Below are 23,171 nucleotides of genomic sequence, written 5' to 3' on the forward strand. Positions count from 1 at the left end.
ATTGAGCCATGTGCGCTTGGATTTTTTAAGGTTGCTATCAGCAGGTGAAATACATGATAATATCCCTTCATTCAGTAAAGCTTAAAATGCTGAGAGATGCTAAATCAAAAATCCCAGTACCTTAAAATATGCTCATACTAATCTGAATATCGAGATTATTTAGAGTAAACGTCACAAATCTACAGCACTGTACAAAGTCTTGAGTCAACCCTCATTCCTTTACATTTTGTTTCCAAGGAGCCAGATTTTTGTGACTTGTTTTAATGGGTATTGAGCAATTTTAAGTCATATCTTTAGGCATTTTGTTACCAGCAGCATGTCAAAAAATGCACAAAACCCCAGCAAAGACCTAACACAGGACCCATAGGAGCCATCTGAACCTTTATCCATCTAATGTTCACTGAAGCATCATCAGAAATTGTTTCAGTGGAAGGGTGGCTGTCTAGAAGTCGTTCTTAATGATGGTAAACAGGGAGAAACGGCTGTAGGAGGAGGTCATGAAAGAGGTCCAATACTGAGTGTCTACAGCCATATGAAAAACATGGTGGAGACTCTGTCATGGGTTGGGGCTGCAATTCAATCAGTGTTGTTGGAGATTTCATCAAAACTGATGCAGCTGTGAGTGTTGAAATGTCAGATTTTGATCTACCATGCTCTAAGCTTAATTTTTTAGCATGCCAATGATCAAAGTGAAAGTCACTATTAAAGAGTCCACCACTGCATCTGTTGATACTATTGCTGTGTCTTTATTTAGGTTTGTGCTAAGTTACATAAGCATGACTACAGTATTTTGTGTGAACTTCAGTTGGCCCATGTGCATTTACTGTTTATTCTGCTGTGGGTAAAGCTGCCGAATTCAAAGGCAGCTAGCAGGCTTCTTTTTCAGAGTTCAAGTGCTTCTTCTTTTAGTGAGAGACCTTTCAACAGGATTTCTAAAGGTGAAAAGTGATATCGGGCATTAAGTGAGAGAGGAGAGATGATTCAGGTTTGCTTCCTTGCTCCCATGAGTTAAGCAACTTTAACAAAACAAAAAGAAAAACAGACAACAATCTTTCCACAGCAGGTCTGCACTGAGATTTCCTTAATCATTTGGTATTTTTATAGTTCTTCTGGTTCACAAATCCTCTTTATATAAAAACCTCTTTAAATGTGTTGCTGCATAGTCAAAGGTCATTTTGTCAAATGCACCTGTGATATTGTTTTCTCCGCTGCATGTATGGGAAGGAAATTAGGCAGTGCTTTGTTTGACCTGGGCACAGAATAGTTTGGGTGGAACTTGACTGAAAGATCTGGGAGCTGATATCAGCTGAATTGGATCACTGCACATACATTGGCCAAGTGGTCTTGTGATGTGTGCTGGAATATAAACTGTTTGTATTAATTAATTTCTGCTATGATGTCACTTACACCACCAACCCATTTTAGTTTTGTGTCTAACAATTATTGTCTATAGGTGGGCTCTACATGTATTTGTATATTTAGCATTATAGCAGTGTTAAATTCAGAAACCCAGAATAACTCTGATTGGCTGTTTAAACACGCGTGAGCTGCCACGTGCAGCAAACTGTCCTGACCAATGACTGACTGTTTGGCTGTAGCGCCCTCTGTCTGCGAAAAATATTCACCCGTAACGTTAACAAATAAAGTAAAGATAATATGACACGATAAAATAATATAAAAATTCATATAGTATAGTGTCATTCATAATGAATGAGGCACACAACATTTGCTTCCGTGAGGCGATATTCACCTCCGATACCGCCGTAGTCGTGTATTTTGCGCAGGCATATTTTGAGAACCCTATTGGACCTTCGTCAAGCTGTTAAAGGACCTCAGGATGTCCATGCTCGCTGAGCGTATGTATACTTGTTTCACTTTTTTAAAATATATATTTATTTTTTCTGACGTCGCATGACGCTACGTTTAGGTGGTTATTTTCGCACCCCCGGTCTACAAAATATGTCACATAGTTTCCTCCTGAAAACGCTCATTAGTTTGTAGAATTGTGTATTAAAGTATTCCGGTAGTTAGCATTAGCATTTTTAACAGCTGTCTGTGGACACGTGTTTTTTCTTTTGACTGCTTCCTAACGACAGTAACTCACTCATTTGTAGTTAGGTTTTGCTCTGGGGATGCAGAAGTTTATTAAAACATGCACTCTGTTAACTCTTTAATCGTAAGTTGTGGCAGAAAGCTCGCTGGAAGCATGGTTGGAGTGTAAAACTTCAATTGTGATCTCTCATAACTGTCAGGTTAGCTCCTGTCATGAACACACGCATAATGCATCCCGTCTTTGTTTTTATCGGTGTTAATCATATGTGCGTTGGCTCCATAAACCCAGTGTCAGTCAGGCGTATAGACCATTTAAAGTAGGAGACGATGTGACTGACTTGTTCTGGTTTCCTGTTATGTAACACTGTTGCTGCTGTTGTATGTTCAGCTCGTAGGAAGCTTAAGTGGTCTGTCGACCCCAGGAACAGCGCCTGGAGTAATGATGACTCCAAATTTGGCCAGAAGATGCTTGAGCGAATGGGGTGGTCCAAGGGAAAGGTAAGTAATGAAAGCGGTTAATATTGGTTTTTTTGGGGTTTTTTTTTCCTCAGAGACTGTACATTGGAAGAACTGGTGAGCATGTCTCATGTCTCTCTCCCCCCCCCCTTTTTTTTTTTTTTTTTTTTTTTTTCCCCTTTCTTTTTCAAATCTGAATTAAGGGTCTGGGGAGGAGTGAGCAAGGCTCAACTGACCATATCAAAGTGAAAGTTAAAAATGACAGCTATGGGCTTGGAGCAAATGCCAGCTGTGAGGTAAGCAAACGTTTAAAGCCCAGTTTCACGTTTGAATCAAATGAAGGCTTTTAAAAAGTCACATCTGTGTTGACCCTAACTACGTCATTTTGTTTTGCATGGTGTAATTTGAGATTTTTCGACTTTTACAAATCCTCATTAATTATTTAAGTTGTCATTTTAACCTGTCGTTTTTTAGTCACATTGTGTTGCCGTGTATGATTTTTCCACAGGATAAGTGGATTGCTCACCAAGATGATTTTAATGAGCTGCTTGCTCAACTGAACAGCTGCCATGGTCAAAACAGCAGCAGTGGTATGTACACGAAGCCCGATAAACCTTTATCAACTTTATACAACTAAATTTCTGAGCTGTGGGACTAATAAAGGCGATCATATCTTAATAAGACAAACTAATGAAAACTAATGAAGGCTGCTTGTCTTGTGTCATAGCACAACATAGCAGCATGTCAAGTATACGATGATATCCTGGATGGCCAGGATATAGTGACTTCCTACATGTTCATAATTATATTTGGTTAGTTTTATAGTTCATTCTGCCATTGATCAACTATGTAGAGTACTATGCAAAAGTCTTGAGTCATATATTTTACTAGGAAAATGGGAAATAGATGCATTCATTTATTGAAATGTTCAAACATGCATGGAAATACAGTATAAAATTCAACAACAGAGTTTATAGAATTCTGACTTTTAAAGTTAATATTTAGTATGACCACCTTTATTGTTCAACTCGCTTGAGCCGTTTTCTTGTCATTTCTTTAAAATTCTCCAGAAATCCTTTAGAACTATTGGTCAAGAGCACTTGATTATAAGACGGTGTGGCTCCTTGGAAGCAAAATGTAAAGAAATTAGGAATGGTTCAAGAGTTCTGCACAGTACTGAATGTTATATTGTAAAGCATGTAGTGTTGGTGCATGCTGGTGTTAAAAGAAATGCAAAACAAACTCATATTCAATAGTAACATTTCCAAAACAAGTGAAAACTTTTATCTGTTATCAAGCAACACAAAACTGCAAAAAAACAAAAAACGTCTGTTTTGATCAATCAGCCCGTTGGACAGTAGAGGGTGCTACAGTGCAACATTTAGTTACTTAAAGGCAAGGCTATATTCACAGTAACCATTATCCTCAGTGCTGACAAAAACATGTTTACACTACCGGATGATGATACTAAATAACATTCTTCTAATTTTCTAACTCAATCTGGGTCATATTTCAACTTTTATCTTCAATTTTCTTCTTCTGTAGAAACTCCACCAAATGAGCAGAAAGGCTTCAGTTTGGAAGAAAAATCCAAGACATCCAAAAAGAGGGTCCACTACATGAAATTCACTAAAGGTGGGTTTATCATGAGGCGGCAATGGAGCGAGATGAACAGGAATAAATGTGCTAAGATATACGATGCTAAACACAGTTTTCTTGCTCTCTGCAGCAATTACCTGTCAAACTATATCCTATTTAAAAAAACAATTAAAATGTCAGCCAGGAGGCCTGATTATATTCTTAACACAGCAGAAAGTTAGAAACGCATTGAGGATAATTAGTTCATTCTAACTGCAAGCAAAAATAATCCCCCCTGCTTTCTTATTTTGATGCCAATATACACCTGCATACCATCTACTCAGGGAGACGGACAGACAACCTCTTTGACCCTCGTTAAGCTTTGTGCTCGTCTCAGACCACAGGCTCTGATCAGAGCTCCGTCAGCCTGTCCTGGGTCAGCTGGCCTGGTGTGAGCACTAGGGGAGGTTATTTATAACTCTCCCCTCTCCTTTCATTGCTCTTTTACACGTCAGGAAGTTAAGATTTGCTGGTCAAGGCCAGAACACTGATAGGCGTAAGGAGGACTTTTGTGTTCTGGACCAAAATGGGTAACTGCTAGCCCATATTTTGCTGAGTCGCTGCATTTGGACTTGCAGCATAGTTTCACGATCACACACCTACCTTCTTTGGTGAAATGATGAAACCGTGTGTTATTTTGTACTTGGATTATGTAGCTGATACAGATACTATTTTTGTTTTGTATGTTAGTGCACTCATTGATTGTAAACATGTCTAAATAATAATACAATAACAATAATTATTTGTCACTAGCTTAAAATCTACCTCATCAAGTCAGCATGCTCTGCAAAAACAAAATACCTCAACTTTTGCCTCACCTGGAAGAGCCTTCTACACTTTACGTCATTCAATAGCAGCTTCCTGCTTCCTGTTTGGGGCATCTGGCATCTCCATTTACTGGCCCCCCAAAAACAACAACCTCCCGTGACCTATTAGATGACCCATCCTGATAAAACACTGCCTCGGTCTCTCCCCCAGACCCTCTTGCCCTGTTTTTGTAGTCTTAATTTAGCAGGAGCCAAAAACGGACCCCTTTTTTTTTTTTTTTTTTTTTTTTTTGCGTGAGTGTTTCCTGACAGATGAGATTCACCTATACAAGAGACACGCAAAGCATAAAGTGTGGACTTGGCGGGATGATGATGATGATGCTGATGCTCAGTTTTTCTTGGTTCACTACAGATCAGAGTTAGATGCTGAGTGCTCGTACAGCCTTGTGTGAAGTTTAGTTTAGATTGAAACCTTTGTGACTCACCCAGAAGCACCTTTGGCTCATTCTGTTTCCGCCTGCTTCCTGATCGCTTTACATTGTTATATACAGCGCACTGCCTTTTTAACCACATCTGCTTTTGAAATGTGAAATATGGCCAACTAAGTTTCTTATATGTTATTAGGCCTCATGAGTGTACAAGATAAAATTTAGTCCAATCTGGTTCTGGACAGTTATTTTATAAAATACTGTGCTGAAGCTTAGATTTAATTTGAGTAGGTTTACATCAACATCTGTATGGGAGAGGATGACTGTTAACACATAATTGGAATCGCACTGAGATGTCAAACTCGTTTTACATCATGGGCCACATACAGTGAAGGTCCCCTCTCTGTAAGTGTAGAGAAATTTAACTACATGTGTAATAAAGGAGAAACCATCATTGAAGGAAAAAGACGAAAAATGCTGTCAGCACGAGTCTTTGTGCTTAAATTGTAAGAATTAAATGTGTAAAATACAGAAATCCACAACTCGGTTAGTTTGGTGTAGTTTGAATAGCCATGGGTGAGGTCCTCCACATTTTTTATTTTTTATTTTTTTTAAACTGTCCAGTGGACCGGAGCCTTTGTTGAACCCTGGGCTTGTTTGACTGCTCTGGACATTTTTTTAAATCTCTGATTTATCGTAGTGTGTCTTGTGTGCAAGTTCCATTGGCATAAATGCATGCCCCGGCCGTCTCTATAGTGGTCTCTGTTGTTGAAAATTTAAGTTTAATTTAGTCTCATTAGTCTGAACTGTTTCACACCAGTTTCTTGTTAAATGTGTCTTCTACATGTTTCTAGTGAACCTGCTGAAATGCTACTCTTATTCCCACCAGATGTTTATAAAATTTCAGAGGAAACTAAAGAGAAAATTTGCAGTTCATTGCATTTGGCATGTTGAGAAGGAAACCGTTTAGGGGGATTGCAGGTGCAATTATTGTAGCTGGACTCTTGAAGGAGAGTGCAGCTCTGTTGACCGTAGACCTTCAACTGTCTTTGGGAATATAACACCGTTTTAACATGTTGCTATACAAAGAGGTGGCAACCGTTGTCACGCAACAATAAAGGAGGCTGGTATTTCATGTTTGACTGTACGCAACTTATAATTTAATTGGAAACTTGAGACTCCCAGTTCTCAGTGGTCTGATAGGCATTTATGGTCAGTGCACTTTGAACTAGAGAACTGTCATTTTTGACCTTTTTAAATTGAGAACATATTTATTGTTCTCTCTAAGTGGCAGGTGACAGTATTTTATGTATTGGGCACTTCCTCTTGACAGATCATCATTTTGTTTTCAGTTTATGGCGCAGATTAAAACCAAAGAGTTACCTGGCAACATATAACCTGTCACGGCTGTTTGCAAGTTTCCAAGTTTCCGCTCTCCTCTCTGTGAAGCTGTTGCCAAGTTGAGGCTTGGATTTAGAGTTGTTACGCTTGTTACATGAGAGGTTGAAAAGATCAGGTAATAGCTCTGTCATTGACTGTCAGCCTTTTCGTGATAGTTTCTCTGGTTGAATATTCCAACCTCATTTGAGCCATTTTAAAGTACATTGTTTATTTAGTCCAGTAGTTTCTTGCATCTAAAACACTTCACCACCGCGCAGCTTCAGTTGAATTAATTTTATTCTAAGATTGGACTACTTTTAGCTCTGTTTAGAGCAGTTATGCTTGTGAATTGTTTAAGTCAGGGGTGTCAAACATAAAGCCCAGGAGCCAGAATTGGCCTGGCAAAGCCTAGATTCCAGACCATTGGACAGCTTTGGAAAATATGAAAGAGGGCATAAATTTTGGACTTTTATCTGTATTTTCATAAGTTTGTCTTGCCTACAAAGACCTCCCTCATGGGCATTCAAACGACACCAAAGTAATTAAGTAACAGATAAACAATTAAATAGCCAAAAAAAATGGATCTTTTCTGTTATTTTCTGGCCCTCAGTGTAAAATAAGTTTGACATCATTGGTTTAAACCATTTATCTGCAACTTTTGGCCCACCATTTCAAAACACTGGTGCACTCCATTTAACAGCTATTGATTCCATTTAGTCACTAATTGATTATGCCTTTGAAAAAACTCCTAGATAAAGATTCAGTTACTTATAACTATTATAACAGCTTATCTCCTCTTTCCAACAAACGGATCTAATAGTTTATCCGTACTCTTATCTAATGCTTGTTAGCCATAATTAAACATTTTTCCATTATGATCATTATTTCAATCATCTATGTTTTCTTTTTGGCTCTCAGTTTGTACTGCTTAACTTTTTTTGTACTCACATTTTGATTCAAAAGCAAGTTTAAGTTAAAATTCTTCCCGGGTCTTCCCCTCTCACTTCTGCCGAATTGCCCCATTCTTGAGAATTGGCTTGGTTTGGTCTATAACCAGACACTGAGCTCAGTGCATTCCTGCAGTACTGCTGTAAAAACATTGTGGCCACAGCATCATCAGTACCTCTCCCTTTTAGTGCAGGTCTCCTCCCGACTCTCCCTTTCTTTTTTTCCTTTTTTTTTTTTTTTTTTAATATTGATATCCTGTTCATGCTGGTTCTCTCTCTGCCAGCGCTGAGGATTGATGGCCTTTGTTTGTGGGGAAAGGCACCAAAATCTCCACTGCTTAGGTCCAGGGCCCACAGCATAAACCAGTAACCCAGTTTTAATTGCTACCTCCATCTATCACCTGTCAGGGCAGCAAGGGTGGTTGATGCGGAATTTAACTACAGCTCTCCATCGGCTACTCTGTGTTGGCTTCGTTCCAGCTTTTGGGCTTTTAATTAAACATGTTTTTGCATCACGGCCAAAGTGAATTGATGGAGCCTAACAGACCGTGTGAATTGCATGTATATATGCTGAGGACCTCCCGTTCTAATTTCACTGACAGTGTTTTCTGTTCACTGGAGCTTCTGTAAGTCTCTACTGATAATTGTCGTTTCATCTGTGACCTTGGAAACCGCAAACCTTTTCCACTGCATGTGGGCAGTACCCACGCTTCATCCCATTTAAGTGTATTCATCCAACTTTAAACGCATAGTGGGAAAAACTAGGATTTTTCTTTTTTTAATCAGAACGTTGTTATTTGCACTTTCACCTGAAAGCCTGACAATTTTGACAGGCACTTCCTCATCCAAACAGTAGAAAGGTCAAATTGGATATAATTTTTGTCTGACCGGAGTTCACTAGATGACAACCACCACAGCAAACACCCCCCCCACCCCACCCACCCCCACCGTCCTTTCCATTTATTTTACTTTTCATCGGACTTTCTTGGTTTTGCTGCTTAGACCTTGTATGTGCAGGGACTTTCAAAGCCAAGGGCAGGGGAGATAGAGGTTTAAAAGCAATAAATAACCAAATGTTATCAGAGCCCCGCTGAAGGAAGAGGATGCAGCTGCATGAACAGGACCCAGGCTTGAGACAAGCCACTGTGTGCTTCAGGAGTCTTTGAGGACCCGCTTGAAAAGGGGAATCCGGAGGCGTGGCGTAGCAGACCTTTTCGTCCAGTTTATTTTTCTTTACCGTTTTATCCCTGCAAAAAGAATACAGCCCCCCACCACCCCTACCCTGTTTCTTTTATTTACTCAGTGACCACCTTCTGCTCACCCCCAACACACAAACACACATAAGGTACTCAGCTGCAATATTTAAAGGTTTGCCTGGAAAAAAGAGAAACAATAAACAATGTTCTTTAAGAAAAAAAAAGCGTGCATGTTGTTGAAAATGGGACTGTGAATCAATTTTTATCACCTTTTAATTCATAAGGTGGTCTTTTTATTCCGAGTCGCAGCACAAAAGTTTTCCAGCCTGGTGTTAATGATTTGTACATATTCTTTTCTGCTTATTACTCTTTCAGGAAAGGATCTATCCAGTCGTAGTGAAACAGATCTTAACTGTATCTTTGGGAAGAGGGCTAAATCAGCAAAAGTCCAAGATCAGGTAAGAGATTACACCTATTTACATCATTCAGAATTAGAAAAAAAGTTGTTTTGAGACTTCAATATTATAATTTATAAAAACATTAGTTTTTATTTTTATTAATCAAATCCACTTAGTTTAACAAGTTAAAAACAAACTGTCCTGTGGCTTCGCACAAAAGCTTTGTAGATAGTAATTCTAATCCAGTGGGTGCGTTCCTAAAATATTAGTGCAAGGGCACAGGACTCTGATCTTCCTTAACCCCGTCAAAGTCAAGCGTGCAGTCCAGCAGGAGATGCCGCACCACTGGCCCAGCTGGCTTGCACTTATCTGTGTCTCCTTGGTAATTCCAAATGATTATTGGTTGCTGATGCTTCCTTCCATCGGTAACTCTGGTATCATCTGGTCCTTCTGCTTCTGCGGGGTACGGCTCCTTGAGCAGCCCGTGGCCCTAGATTAGCCGTGTCACAGCATGCAGCTTTAACACCTCTAACAGGCCACCGATGGCAGCAAGAGCGCCTAAATCCAGTTAAGGGATTTGCACTCTTACCCCCTACTCCTCTCCCTCGCACTCCTGCTTTGCTGTACTTCTGTCTCGAAGCGTCACATCAGCTAGTTAAGAGTGCCAGCGGGCATTATTAAAGGAACATCAAAATTGCAGTGAGGTGTGCAGAAATCTGAAATGATGACGCTTGCAAAAAAAGTTTCTTTTTTGCTCTTGGCATTGGTGGGCCCATCACTTCAAACGTCACTTTGCCATTTGGCGTTATGGTAGGTCTCATGCTTTTGGAACATGGCTTACAGGCTCCTGCGGGTCAGAGTTGTATTTCGAATCCAGTAAGAACCTTTAGCTTACATATCAAAAGCAAAATGTTATTTATGAAATTTGCCTGCATCATCTTTCTATTGATTTTTAAATAAGTTGTCAAGCTGTTTTAATCAGAAAATCAGCTCAAGTGTTTATCTGTGGAGTTATATGAAGCCGTACTTATTCAAACTCACATCAAAGATGTCATTTATTGAAATGAAAGACAGATGAGTGAATTATATAGTTAAAAATACATGTACATAAAAGATGCTATTAAAAATGATCTAAGCTGATTAATAGAACAGATTTACATGCACAGAAGAACTGGAAATTATTAAGCACCCACATAACTTGTACTTTTTATTATTTTATTATGAAAAAAATAACACATTTAAAAATGTGCAATAAAAACTTTTTTTTGTTGTTCTTAGAACTTTTACTGGCCCAGTAGAGGGCCAGAAGAACAATAACATATCTAGCTTTTGGACTCCAAGGCCCAGAAAAAGCCTCTTGCTGGCTTCTTGTGTTTATCTCGAGCATTTGGCTTGAAGAAATTGGCATCTTAAATATCCATAAATTGTACAAAATCCACCCTGCCCTATTCCCCCAGCAGGTGCTGAGCCATAGCATCACAATGGCAGCTGCTCCCCAGCTGATTAACACTGGAAATGCAAGCAATACACACCATATTTTTTCCCTCTCTAAACATTTGGTTATGGGTTGTTATTTTACAGCCAGGAGGGACACCATTGACCATATCGAAAACACTCAACACAATTACAATGCTTTCCCATGAGGCCTTGTGTTGAAACCCAGCAACATCTGAGGTTGCTGGAAAAGAGGCAAAGAGGGTGATGGACCAATCGAGCTCTAGGCATTTTGCCGAATCTCCTGCGAGAGTGAAGGCGACGCTGCCAGTGACCCTCAGCTCACACTGATCTGTGCTTACATTTAACTGCTGTTGCTGCAAAAGTATAATATATGCTTGCAGTAATCTCAATGCCCCATGGAGTTGTAACCCTTAGTAGCGACGAGCTTTGGCTTGATGGTGTAGTTGATTTGTAGTGGCTTGCAGAAGCCACTGCCACCGGTCGCATTATATCACATATCTGCATCGTGACAAGGTGAGGCCAAGAGACTTTGACCAAATCTGGATCGGCTTCTCCAGACCTGCCCTCCTTCCCCCTCATGAATCTTCCAGCACAATCACACCCACTGCTGTCTCTCCGGCCTCCTTTCCACCAGTTCCTCACTGCTGGTGTTTTCCTTCCTTTGCAGTGATGTGCTTCCTGCTCACCTCTTATCGCGGCTCACAACCCTCCCTGAAGTGCAGACAAGCGCATGCGCACACGCACAAACACGCAGACACACACACACACACAGTGTGTACACATTCAGCTGTCCCAGATGCCTCTATTCATCAAAGATGAGAATGTATTGGAAACAGTATATGAGAATATTTTAATTGGTTATTTACAGGGAGCAGTAGCTCTATTCCTTTAGTGTTAATATTAAATGTAAATATCTTGTTCAGAGGGTAGAGCTCTGTTTAAGGTAAAAATTTATCTTCCAGGTTAAGAATGTATTTATTTTAAAGCTGTACATAATGAAAAATCTGCATCATTTTTTTTTTTTCTTTTGCAATTTTTTTACTGTTATTTTTGATATTTAAAAAAAAAAAAGAGAAATGCACATGAAAGCTTAAAGGAAACTCATACTGACCCTGTTTCCTGGCATAGTTCAGCAGATATTTGATCAGACCGTGATTAAACAAGCATTTTTGTGTCAACTTTAATTAACTGACAAGTGATTATCTGTGATTAAGTATGCTGACAGATGGGATATCATAGTGAAATGCACATGCCTCCCTCCTTTCTTACAGTGTATGATAGAGCAGGGATTAGAAGCACTGTTTGATTTTTTTTTTCTTTTAATTGCATGTACAAACATGTAGTTGAGCATGATTGTAACCTAATTTTACTCGTGCAAGAGTATTTCCTAAGATCGTGTTCTTAGAGAATCTCCCATGTCATCCATAACCAGTTTTTATGTAGCCACATGAAAATATGTGCTTAAAAAAACAAAACAACCTTATTTACTCTGCCTTACTGTGAGGGTTGCGGCGTAGCACCTGTCTATCTACTTACCTCTCGGTTATCCATCACCCATCCCACGCTAGCAACCCGCCTCCATCTCCTGCCTCCTCCTTGTGCCCCTCGGTACAATTACTCACCGCATGACAAATGACAGGCGCTCTCTGCCGAGATATCAAAAAAGCCCCGGCCACTTTTAAATGAAGGCACTTTGGCAGCGCCCTGCTCCCCGTTCTTATCGGCAGGCAAGCAGTGCCCCTGGCCGTCTTGCGTCCCGCTCTCCTTCCTCCCCCCTCCTTCTCCACCACCCCTGCTCTCTGTGCCCTCCTCTGGGGGTTTAGTTAGGGGAGCCACATGGAGGGCCAGCCCAGCTTGATTTATCTCCCTTGCCCCTCTGCCCAGCCACTCAGGCAGGCCGAAAGAGCCAACGAGGCTCCAACGGGCCTCAACTCGAAACCCCGGCATTAGCTGAAATAAACCATTCTGCCGCCCAGTGAAAAATGTCCTCTGATTGGCTAATTAATCAGTCAAAGGGGAGCGACGCGGCTTGTGACTTGAGGGACCCAAGCGGGCGACCGCAGAGGGCCTGCTGATAAATAGACTCCCCGCCGATTCATACATCAACAAAAGTTAGTCATTTTTTAAAGCCGCCAGCTCAGTTGAAAGGTGGAAACAAGCCATAGTTTTATTTTTCCACCTACATTTCCTTCTTCCTTTCTCTTTTTAAGGGAGTGGGTGGTGGCGGTAGTAGTAGTAGTAGTAGTAATAACAATAATAATAATAATTATGATTTGATGCATTTTTAAAACCACTACTAGTTTAAAATTAAAGGGAATGAGATTTATTATCATTATTATTTTTTTAGTATTTTAATCTTTCATATACTAAAGTTAAGACGCGCAGCATGATGGAAAAGTTTGGTGCTTGAGTTTTCAATTTACCAGTTTTGAAAACTAAAAGCTTGGCTGGTAGTCATAAGAAAAAAGAAACATCTAAAGATTACGGTTTTATATTAACCGTTATGACCACTACAGACATGACAGTTGTTCCAACATCAATCCATTCATTAGTTCTGTACTCCCTAAAAGTGTCAGGGAAGAAAAATGGTGGCGAATAATTTAGTGCGATCCTTGTTTTGACGTCTGACTCTCCAGTCAGACAGTAGGCATGGTGCGCCCTGTTCTTGGGTCAGCGCGACCCCTGCGGCCTCTCCCACTCCCACTCGTGCTCCGGCACAAAGGGCCGAGGATCGAGCGTCATCGGGCGGCACCTGTTGCAAGTGTTTCCTGCCCACGCGTTGTCCACATGAAGGATCGCGCTTCAGCAGGGGCTCCCCCGATACTGCCGTGTTAAGGAATATGGGGCAGGGGTGACACGGGTGGCTCTTGAGCATTTGGAAGATGCGATGCCGAAGTGCCAGGGGGGTCGGACGAAACTTTGCTGATGGCGCAGAAGCAGGATTTCTTTTCAGGACCTTTTTTTATTTTATTTTAAAATATAAATCTATTATGCTTTACAGCTTGGTACTGAGGCCAGTGGAGAGTAAAGTGAGTTAAAAATGACCAGGAAATGTGGATGCTTGGTCATAGAAAAAGCCAGAGTACCAGCTGTACTTACGGCATGTAAGCAAACTGAGAAGTTATCTTTCATATCATGTAATTTAAAGAGACTATGTATAGGCCATTGTATTGTAAAAATGACATTGTAAATAGAAATACAACCCCAAAAGTCAAGTTTTTTTCATTAATATGCAGAACTCAAATGTTGAAAGGGGATGCCGGTGTAAACGTGCATTGTCGCAGTGTGTTTGCCGCAGTTTTAAACAGGGCGGTGCATTCGCGCAGGCTGCAGGGCTCATTGTGAAGCTGGAGAGCTCTAATACATTCTCAGATAACATCTAATTGCTTCGAGCAAAGCATTGCCTTTCTTGAGCATTTTTGTTGACAGGCCCTTTTACACGACCGCCGAAAATATCAAGGCCCGCCAAATCCCCCCCCCAACTCCCTAAAAGACACACACACATCGCATTTGCCACTTTACCTCCCTGGCAGTTGTGTGGATTGCTCTCATGCCAGCTCGCTGACACTTGCAGATTAGCGTGGGACACAAAAAAAAAGGAAAAGAAAAGAGGGTGTCTGTCTCTTAGTTACAGCCCAAGCTAGAATACATGAGAGCAGGGTAATTACCGCCTGGTAAAGCTAACCGCCCAAAGATTTCCAGCTCTCTCGGCTGTTTACAGCCGCAGACTACCGTTTAATCACTAACTCTTTAATCTAATAAATCACAGCTGGGAAAAATAATCACGGTCTGTTCTCTCCCCCGGCTTGGGATTGGGATGGGGGCGGGAGTACCCCAATGTTCGTGATGGGGGCATTGTCAGCAAGCGTTTGCAATGTTAAACAAGCACAGGGCAGTCATGCTGCATGCATAATGTTGTCTTCATTTGTTACTTATGATAAACGTTCTCGCACCAGGCACAAAGTGTAATTTTTCAAACCCATTTTAATGCGTTTTGCCTCAACTGCACACTGAGGCTATGCGTTAAGCAAAGTATTGCTTTGTGGAAGCTTCATACCGTGTGTGGCATTTGATGTGTGTACACTTCATCATTTTATTTACTTTCTTTTTTTGTTGTTTTAAAATTTACTTTGTGTAGGCCACATTTATACAGAACAAGGATTCATGAAAGAATGACACTGAAGGCAGCATCAGTACTTAAAGTGGCCAACTGAAACATTTACCTATTTCCCAGGAAATAAAGTATCAATCTATTTTTTTCCCCTTTTCCCGTGTCCGCCCACATCAGGCTCATGAAGGATGGGGCTGCTGGACTTGCGTGTTCATCAGGGAGAGACAGCTGGCTAATCAGGGCCTGATCCATAGACCTTGAGTATCACCAAATTTATTATTGTGGCAGAACAATGAGGGCACACTCGTGCAATTACAGACCCGACCAATATTGGCTAGAAATTTATTGAAGAAAAAAAAAAGCAAGTAATGCAAACAGGCAGTTTTTTTTTTTTTATTATTTATTTATTTTTTAGGAAAATAAATGAGCAACTGGAGCATTGTCAAATCCTAATTAACATGAGTTGGAAGGCGTGTTGTGTCTGCAAAACTATTCACATTCACCCGGTTTTTAATGACTTTTAGAAATCAAATACAGGTAAACTTTGTAACTTCCCCCAGGTTTAACGTGCATGTTGGTATATGCATTTTCTAAACTTTTTTTTTATTTTTATTTTTTAAAGAAACTGTGGTTCTGTTATTACTAGGGCTGGGCCATATTATACCGTTCACGGTAATACCGGTATAATGTTAGGCAACGATAGGAAAATGAAATATCGCGATAGAATATGAGTAAAACGCGCATGCGCAGTGCCTTTGTTTTCATACGCACATGGCCGATTGTTGAGTGAAACAGATGAACCAGAATTGGTTTGTAAAAATGGTGCAACTTCAGTGATGTGGAACTGGTTTGGTGTTTGTCCGTCAGATACACAACAAAGCACATTTTTTTGCAGAACATGCAAGCGGCCGTCGTTATTGTCGTATTTGTCGGACTAAGATGCTCTTAAATCTGGGAGTAATCTGGGTCCTAAACTCAGTACACTTCAGGTCAAACAAACACTGCAGCATCACTGAGAGTTAACTGTCTAAATTCTTTCATCTTTAATAAAACGATCAGCATTGCTGCTTTACCAGGTGTAACAATTCAGTTTAACTTCCAGGCATCCATGAAAACAAAATTTATTACATTTAACGGAGTTAGAAGTTAGCAGGAAGCTAGCGGAAGTTAGCTCGCTAGTTTCGCTAGTTACCTAAGCATGATATAGCATGTTCTGACTGAGAGATTTCTGAAAAAATTCAAACGTACAGCTCTGCTATCACTTCCAACATAAATGAAGGCAGGAAACTAAACAGCAGTGACGTTTGTAGGGTTACTGAAGTTGGGCTAGCTGGTATATAATGATGTGCTACGTGATCGCTAGCGACACAGCTATGTTAGCATAACATAAACAGTGAAGCTGGAGGATGAACACTAAGGTTCCTCATGGTTAGAAACAAATGCAATCGCATGGCAGGATGCTGTAAACGGACCAAACGTCAGTCAGGAGAACAACTGAGATAATCCATCCACAATACAAGGCTAGTCATTAATATACTGCAACAACATGGGAATAATCAGAATCAGAATCAGAATACTTTATTGATCCCTGGGGGAAATTATTTTTTGTTACAGTGCTCCATTTTAAACCAACATTAAGACAAGACAGAATAGAGCAGCTGCCAGAGAATTCAACATCAATGAATCAATGGTACAGAAGTGGAGGAAGCAAGAAGAATGAGTTTAATAAAGTTTGATTTATCTAACTGCTTTGTTTAGCTCAATGTGCCTTATGGTCCAAAAAATGCGTACTGCACACTACAGTTTAATGTTGCAAAGCACCTCTTTTTAACTTCAGTGGATATTATATATGGTTATGCTCAGGATATGTCAGCCCATTTCTACTGGAAATGCCTTTTGGTTAAACTTTCAGCAAGGAATTTGCATTTGCACTGTTACATTTTTATAAAGCTTTATTGTACATAAAAACCAGCTTCTTGTTTAAGTGAAAATTAATGGAAGGTTGTCTTTTTGCGCTAGTAATGTTGTGGAGTATTTTGTCTCGCATCAATTATATCGTCAGTTATATCGTTATCGCAAATTTTCAAATGTATATCGTGATAAATATTTTTGGCCATATCGCCCTGCTCTAGTTATTACATATATTTACTAGACCTGTGTTTGAATTTGAGTAGATGGATTTGCAGTATTTCTCTTTTTTTCCACAAAAATGCACCGCGTTCGTGTGTACACATTACATGGCAAGTTTAGATCCAGAAAATTCTGAATTTCATGTTGATTTTTTTTTGCAACACACTCTCTGTGTAATGACCTTTACTCTACTCCTGACTGCTAGCACCCTCAAGTCCTATAGTTACTGAGATCCTTTGATCTGGTTGACTGCCTGTAAAATCTGGCTCATTTTAAAGTTTGATCAGATTTTTACACCTGAACATTTTCCCTACATTCAACAAGGTGACTATTACAACCAATCGATCACTTACTACCTAACATATCTTGCACTTGGCAAAAATCCTTAATTTAAGATGTTACTTGAGCTGTTGTCCTGGAACTTTTGGTTTCTCTTTAGAAGTAGGCAGACATAAAGTAACCCAGCTTGCTCTGCAAAGCCGTTAGAGCAAATTAGTAATAAATGAACTGAACATCGTTCTGTTTCTTTTTGCTACATTTTGCTGGGGAGAAAAGTTTTGCATGCACTCTGGTGAACCCTTTCCATCATCTCTCTGCTGGCTTGATTGACTCTCCCACTGAATGTGTTGGCCTCGGTATCCTGGCACCTCTGCCACATGTCTTACCATCGGCTTTCCAGTGACTACATTACCAAGAAGAGATAGAACTGGAGTGTCTTGAAGGAGACGGCCTGTTGAATGTCTTCCCACCCTCTCCTTTTCTCTGGGACCCTCTGTGGACCCTCCCTGTGTTCCCTGCCCAGCCCCCGCCAGAGGAGAGAGCGGAGCAGGAAGGGCCCGATAGCCAGCCAGGCCGCTCCTCTGCTGAAGGAGCCTTATCTCAGAACTGCACACAGTGCATTGAGTGCATCCTTTTCCTGGGGTTCTGCATCTGGGAGAAGAGGAGGAGAAGGAGTAGACATGGCTTGATATAGGTGTGTTCTACAGCACAGGCTTATTTATTTGTTTATTTATTTAAGTCATTCTTCTAGTCCCAGCAATTATAAATTTGTACATTTGGTACATCCTTATGCAAAGGATAGTTTAGTATGTATATGCTAAGTAAAAAACATTATTCGTGTTTATTGGTGAATCTAAACTAACCACTGTCAAAAGGAAAAATATCAAAAAGAAATGACATTCTCTTTTGGATGATTTTAATAAATCATTTTATGCATACACATTTATAACTTGTAGCCTTAGTGAAAAAGTTATATGCTCTCAATTTTCACTATTGCAGGTGTTGTGGCCAGTAAAATTAAATCAAATTGTTAAGTTACATGATGCGTCCTATTTTCCTCCCTTCTATACCAGTGGAATAATTGGCCGTAAGTATTCAGTGTATTCTCATTTAAAAATAAACATTTTAGGTTTTTTTTTTTTTTTTTTTTAATGACAGTATTTTAAAATGTAGAGACAGATAAAATGATATAAAAAGGAGAATCATGGAGTAGCTCACAATGCTATGACAATACATTTCATGTGACAAAAACTCCCACAATACAGTGATTATGTGATACTTGGTACCGTATAATACAGCTTTTATATCTGTGTAAATGAAGGAAAAGATGCCTTTAAAAGATTAAGTTTTTGTTTTTTTAAAAATTGTCTATATTGTGCTTTTTTTATGTTCTTTTTCGCAAGGCTTTCTTTTCAAGTTCCGTCATCGTCGCTGGAATTTTGTCAACTTCTGCCACTAAATATGGGAAGCTTTACCATAATAACTCACGAAGCAGCCACCATTCTTGCTGCTAGTATACCATTAATCTTATTGCAACAACAAGGTTTACAGTGTACTGTGAAATCCTAATTTTTTTTATTTTCATTTTTTAAAAAAAGAAGCAGCTTTTTTGTAGTTTTGGGTCTGTACCATATGCCGTAAAGCAGAAGAAATTACTAACGAATAGAAGACACACCTGGATATGGGGAAACAAGATCCCAAACATTACTGCAGAGTAGTTTCTTAGTAACATGTTGCCCTCAACACTCCACGCCAAGAAAAATCTCCAGGGCTGCTAGTAATGCTGACTGGAGCTGTAGGTTTATCCCCATACTGTATGTGTGTCCAGCCTGTGCTCAGCACAGCACTTCTGCTCCTGTCAGATGAGCGTCTAATGGAGATCCCCAGGCAGTGAGGATGAACCACATACCAAGCTCAAGCCACCTTTCCCTGATGATGAAGATGTTCTTCGCTCAGTCACTCTCCCCTCATTCTTCCCAGCTCTTTCACCCTCCCTCTCCCTCCTGAGAGTAATTTCACAGGCAGTTCTAAAGTGGCCCCCAGCCATCTTCCCAAATCCCAGTTACATGTTGTTTGGCGATGTCAGCTCAAAGCTCCATCTCCACTCTCCCAAGCAGAGAGGATGCCATTGTGCAGTAACGGGGAGTATAGATTTTCTCAGGGAAGTTGAAAAGTTTTGTATAATGGCACCTCACCTGAAGGGCCTCATTCCCCTTGTTAGAAGTTCTTTGTAGTCAGGGTGGAAAACTTTGTCCATTTGAACACCTGCGTTGTCATTTAGCCTCAGTCACGTTTTTTCATATCATCTGATTTCGTTGTTTTGTAGATGCGATTGTGTTATGTAACACTCTGATATCCTCACAGCAAAACATTCTCGTTCTGATAAAAATCTTGTTCATAAGTTGCAGCCTTTCTTGCTCTTCAGACATTTTTTACCACATGAATCGGTGTATCAGACCACAAAGACAATAGCGTTTCCCTTGATGAAACTATATTGACTATGAAAAGCCTTTTAGTTGGCTAAGACTAATGGCTTTTAGGGGCTCACTGAAGTCCTTGGTGACTGGTTTAAAGAAAGGGGAAAAAAAACACTTTTACATGCAGTAACATACAGCACATCATCCCTACACAAGACCAAAGCCACATCTAGTAACTTCACTCTACATTAAAGGCCTTTAAGTCCCAGAACATACATGCATTGTTTTACCCGAACATTAGTTAGCATATCTGCCTGAATCACTGCCGAGGGTCAGAGTAGTGTAATCATAATGTAAAAGCTTAAAGGCCAAAACCACGAGGTGACTCGACACAACAGTGTTTTCAATTTATCTCTAATCTGTAGGGTTTGAAAAATGCCATCTAATAATTCACCATCTCCGAGGTAATATGGAAAGGCTATATTGTTTGGTGTGATCCTCAAGAGGAGCTTCTGTATTCTTCTGAACAAATCATTATGCATTGAGTAGGCCATTAGGAAAATGAAGACAAATGGCTCACAGGGGTGAGGTGACAAATTGTTCATGCTGTGGAGTTAAAATCTGGAGTGTAGTTGTTCCTCACAGTTGTAAAGTTGTCCTCTTTTAATGTGGAGCCTAAAGGTCGGCAGAATGAGTCTTAACTGTCCTACTTTTTAACCTTTCCGATCAACGTGGGGACGATGACTGATGCGAGCACCTCTCACTTAATTTCAGAATTAAACTAATGATGCATCTTAGTGGCAGGCACATACAGGTGCACTACATCGCCAATGAGTCGGCTGAAGTTGTTTGAGTCTTTTTGAAATACCACTGTGACATTTAGTAAACGCAAAAATCTACATTCACTTAGTCTTCTTATCGACAGTTTTTCCAACACCACAATACAGCGATTTAAAAAAATATTTATCATATGCTGGCATTGTTGGCTTAATTGGGTATAAGGTCTAGAATTTTTAAAGTCTTTACTTGTAAAACAAAGGTTAATAATAATAACGCAAAGCATGAGTTATTCTGTGCATTAATAAGTGTGCAACACGCATGATGCTGACAAAGAGCTTTGTACACACTTGTGCAACACACAAACATTTTGTTAGCGTGGAAGTGTTACATTGTGAGTGAAAAGACAAAGTTTGTCAAAGTAGACCACTGGAGACCACCAGGAAAACATTTGTAACAATAAACCTAAACAGACACTTAAATCACCCTCAGCCAGCCGATCAGTGACATTTTAAAGAAACGAACAAAGAGAAAGTGGCTAAAGCTACGCTGAGCCAGCCACGAGCTCGCAGCCTCAGTATGAGCAAAGGATCAATGTTAGGAGGGAAATTATGCAACAATTACAAAATAGAAGATGATTTTTGGACTGTTGAATTTAGAAACATACTAGAAAATAATGGAAGTACCTGAAATTCTTTATTGTGAGCCATCACTGATGGGTGACTGTTTAAGAAGCTAACTGTGACAAACACCCACAGCTGGATTGATGGATTTATGAAGATTATTAATGACTGGGTGATAAATGTGGTTCAGTGCTTATTTTAAGGCTTTAACAACTATTGTTAAATTAGCATCCTGTTGTGTGCTCTTTCTTTTCACTCACTGAAGTCTGCCGTGGTAATTTTTACATGTTGATTGACGACCACTTAAGCCCCCCCTCGCTCTACCATTGGTTGTTGTCTTTATCTGTGTAGATTCTCAAAGTGATGCATCAAAGCCTGACTCTGCCTTCTTACTCGTGTCTTTGTGGTTTAGGAGAGCAACAGCAGTGACTCGCAGGGTGAGGCGGAGGATGGCGTGAATCCTGATCCTTCTGACCAGGACCCAGAAGCCATCACTAAGACTGTCACGAGTACTCTCACTATGCAGGAGTACTTTGCACAGCGTATGGCTCAGCTGAAAAAGGCTCGTGGGGCCCAGAATGCAGATACTCCTGAGACATCAAATGCATCTGAGGAAGTCAGTCTCAACCACAACAGCAATGATGATACAGAAGAGCCCAAAAAGAAGAAAAAGAAGAAGAAGAAAAAGGCTGCAGAAGAGCAGTGTAGCACACCCGCTGCAGTAGTGGACAAAGAGGATCAAGAGAAAGAACGTTCAAAGAAAAAGAGAAAAATGGCAGAAAGTGAAGAAGTAGTAAATGAAAACTGTAGCTCCACCTGTAGCACTGAGTGTGAAGAATTACAAACCAAGAAGAAAAAGCTTAAAAAACACAGTGAGCAAAGTGAGCTACTAAATGGACACGAGCCCGCAGAGGATGAAACGCTAGATTTAAATACAGTGCAGAAAAAGAAGAAGAAGCGCAGAGATGAGGTGGACAGTGTAGCAACAGAAGACGGGAAGGAAGAGCTGGTGGAAAAGAAATCCAAAAAGAAAAAGAAAAGGAAGCATCAAGAGCAGGGTTTACATTAGGGCAGGGTGACTCAGTACTGCACTATTCTCCTGACTCCTAAGGGGGTACTTGTATTATGAAATTAAATGCCTTGTATATACACACCATAATAATCTGTTAAAGCATCCATTGATGCTGGTTTTTTCTTATTATTATTCTTTAGATAGTGACTGTAGAAAAAACTGATAGGGAGTGTTTGTCACTGGAAAAAACCTTGAAGCAGCCTATAAAAAGCCTCAACCTTGCACTGGTGGCCTCTGGAACACACTGCTGTAGGAGGAGATAGTATGGACATCTTGCTGACAGTGAGATGAGAATAAAAACACCACTATCATGGCTCAACAGGAAATACAAACTAGGAAAAAGGTCTGGAGCTTCCCATAAAACCCCCAACATGTTTTACCACCAGTGTTCAAGTCAGAAGGGTACACCTGGACTAGCCATTTTCCTGTTTCCAATCTTTAGCAAAGTTAGCCTCATATTTACTGCTCAGATATTAAAGTGGGATAGACATACAGCTATGTTTAAAAATGTATTTAATATAGAGAGAAGTTGACATGACTGTCGTCTAATCCCTTTTTAAAATAAAAATAATATTTAGATGATACACGTGCTTCATTCTATGAATTCTCTTGCCCAATGAATTAAAATGAGTAGAATCGCCCACATTTCCTATGATAAAAATGCATTTTTTGGAAAATATAATTTTGTATATTACCATCTTATATGTAAATGCATTACTATTTGCCCATTTTCACAGTGGTTTATTTTTTCCCACCACTTTTGATGCCCCTTTATTTTATTAAAGTGACTCAGACAGCTTCTGTCAGCTTTACAAAATGAAACGGAAACATGTTTTCTCTTTGATGTCACATGGCTGATGTACTTTGATAATGCTTTGGCAGATATATGAAAGAATTCTTGACTATTGAGTTCTACAGAAGTTTTTTTTTTTTTTTTTTTTTTTTAATAAATCCAAATGTCCATCACCCTTTGAATGTGTCCCTTTTTTTTTCTCCATAGGTCAAGAGAAATGTTGTGCAAAAGTATTGAGACACCTCTGAT

General features: G+C 39.9%; 1 protein-coding gene across 2 annotated transcripts; it reads left to right on the plus strand.

Annotated features, from left to right (window-relative positions):
* Positions 1–1,702: 1,702 nt before the first annotated feature.
* Positions 1,703–23,095, plus strand: pinx1 (PIN2 (TERF1) interacting telomerase inhibitor 1). 2 transcript variants are annotated; one of them, XM_086263916.1, is made up of 7 exons: positions 1,703–1,856; positions 2,441–2,550; positions 2,712–2,804; positions 3,017–3,098; positions 4,054–4,143; positions 9,240–9,322; positions 21,470–23,095. In XM_086263916.1, the coding sequence occupies exons 1-7, from the start codon at positions 1,838–1,840 to the stop codon at positions 22,124–22,126; spliced, it is 1,134 nt and encodes a 377-aa protein (XP_086120042.1). In that variant the 5' UTR covers positions 1,703–1,837; the 3' UTR covers positions 22,127–23,095. The 2 variants fall into 2 exon arrangements, with proteins under 2 accessions (XP_086120042.1, XP_086120043.1); XM_086263917.1 differs by lacking the exon at positions 1,703–1,856 and adding an exon at positions 1,897–1,927.
* Positions 23,096–23,171: the final 76 nt, after the last annotated feature.

This window comes from Aulonocara sp. 'chitande type north' Nkhata Bay, linkage group LG15, assembly GCF_057382095.1.
Source record: "Aulonocara sp. 'chitande type north' Nkhata Bay isolate Kocher_YH1m ecotype deep benthic linkage group LG15, A_spYH_male_GT1.1, whole genome shotgun sequence".
Taxonomy (NCBI): domain Eukaryota; kingdom Metazoa; phylum Chordata; class Actinopteri; order Cichliformes; family Cichlidae; genus Aulonocara; species Aulonocara sp. 'chitande type north' Nkhata Bay.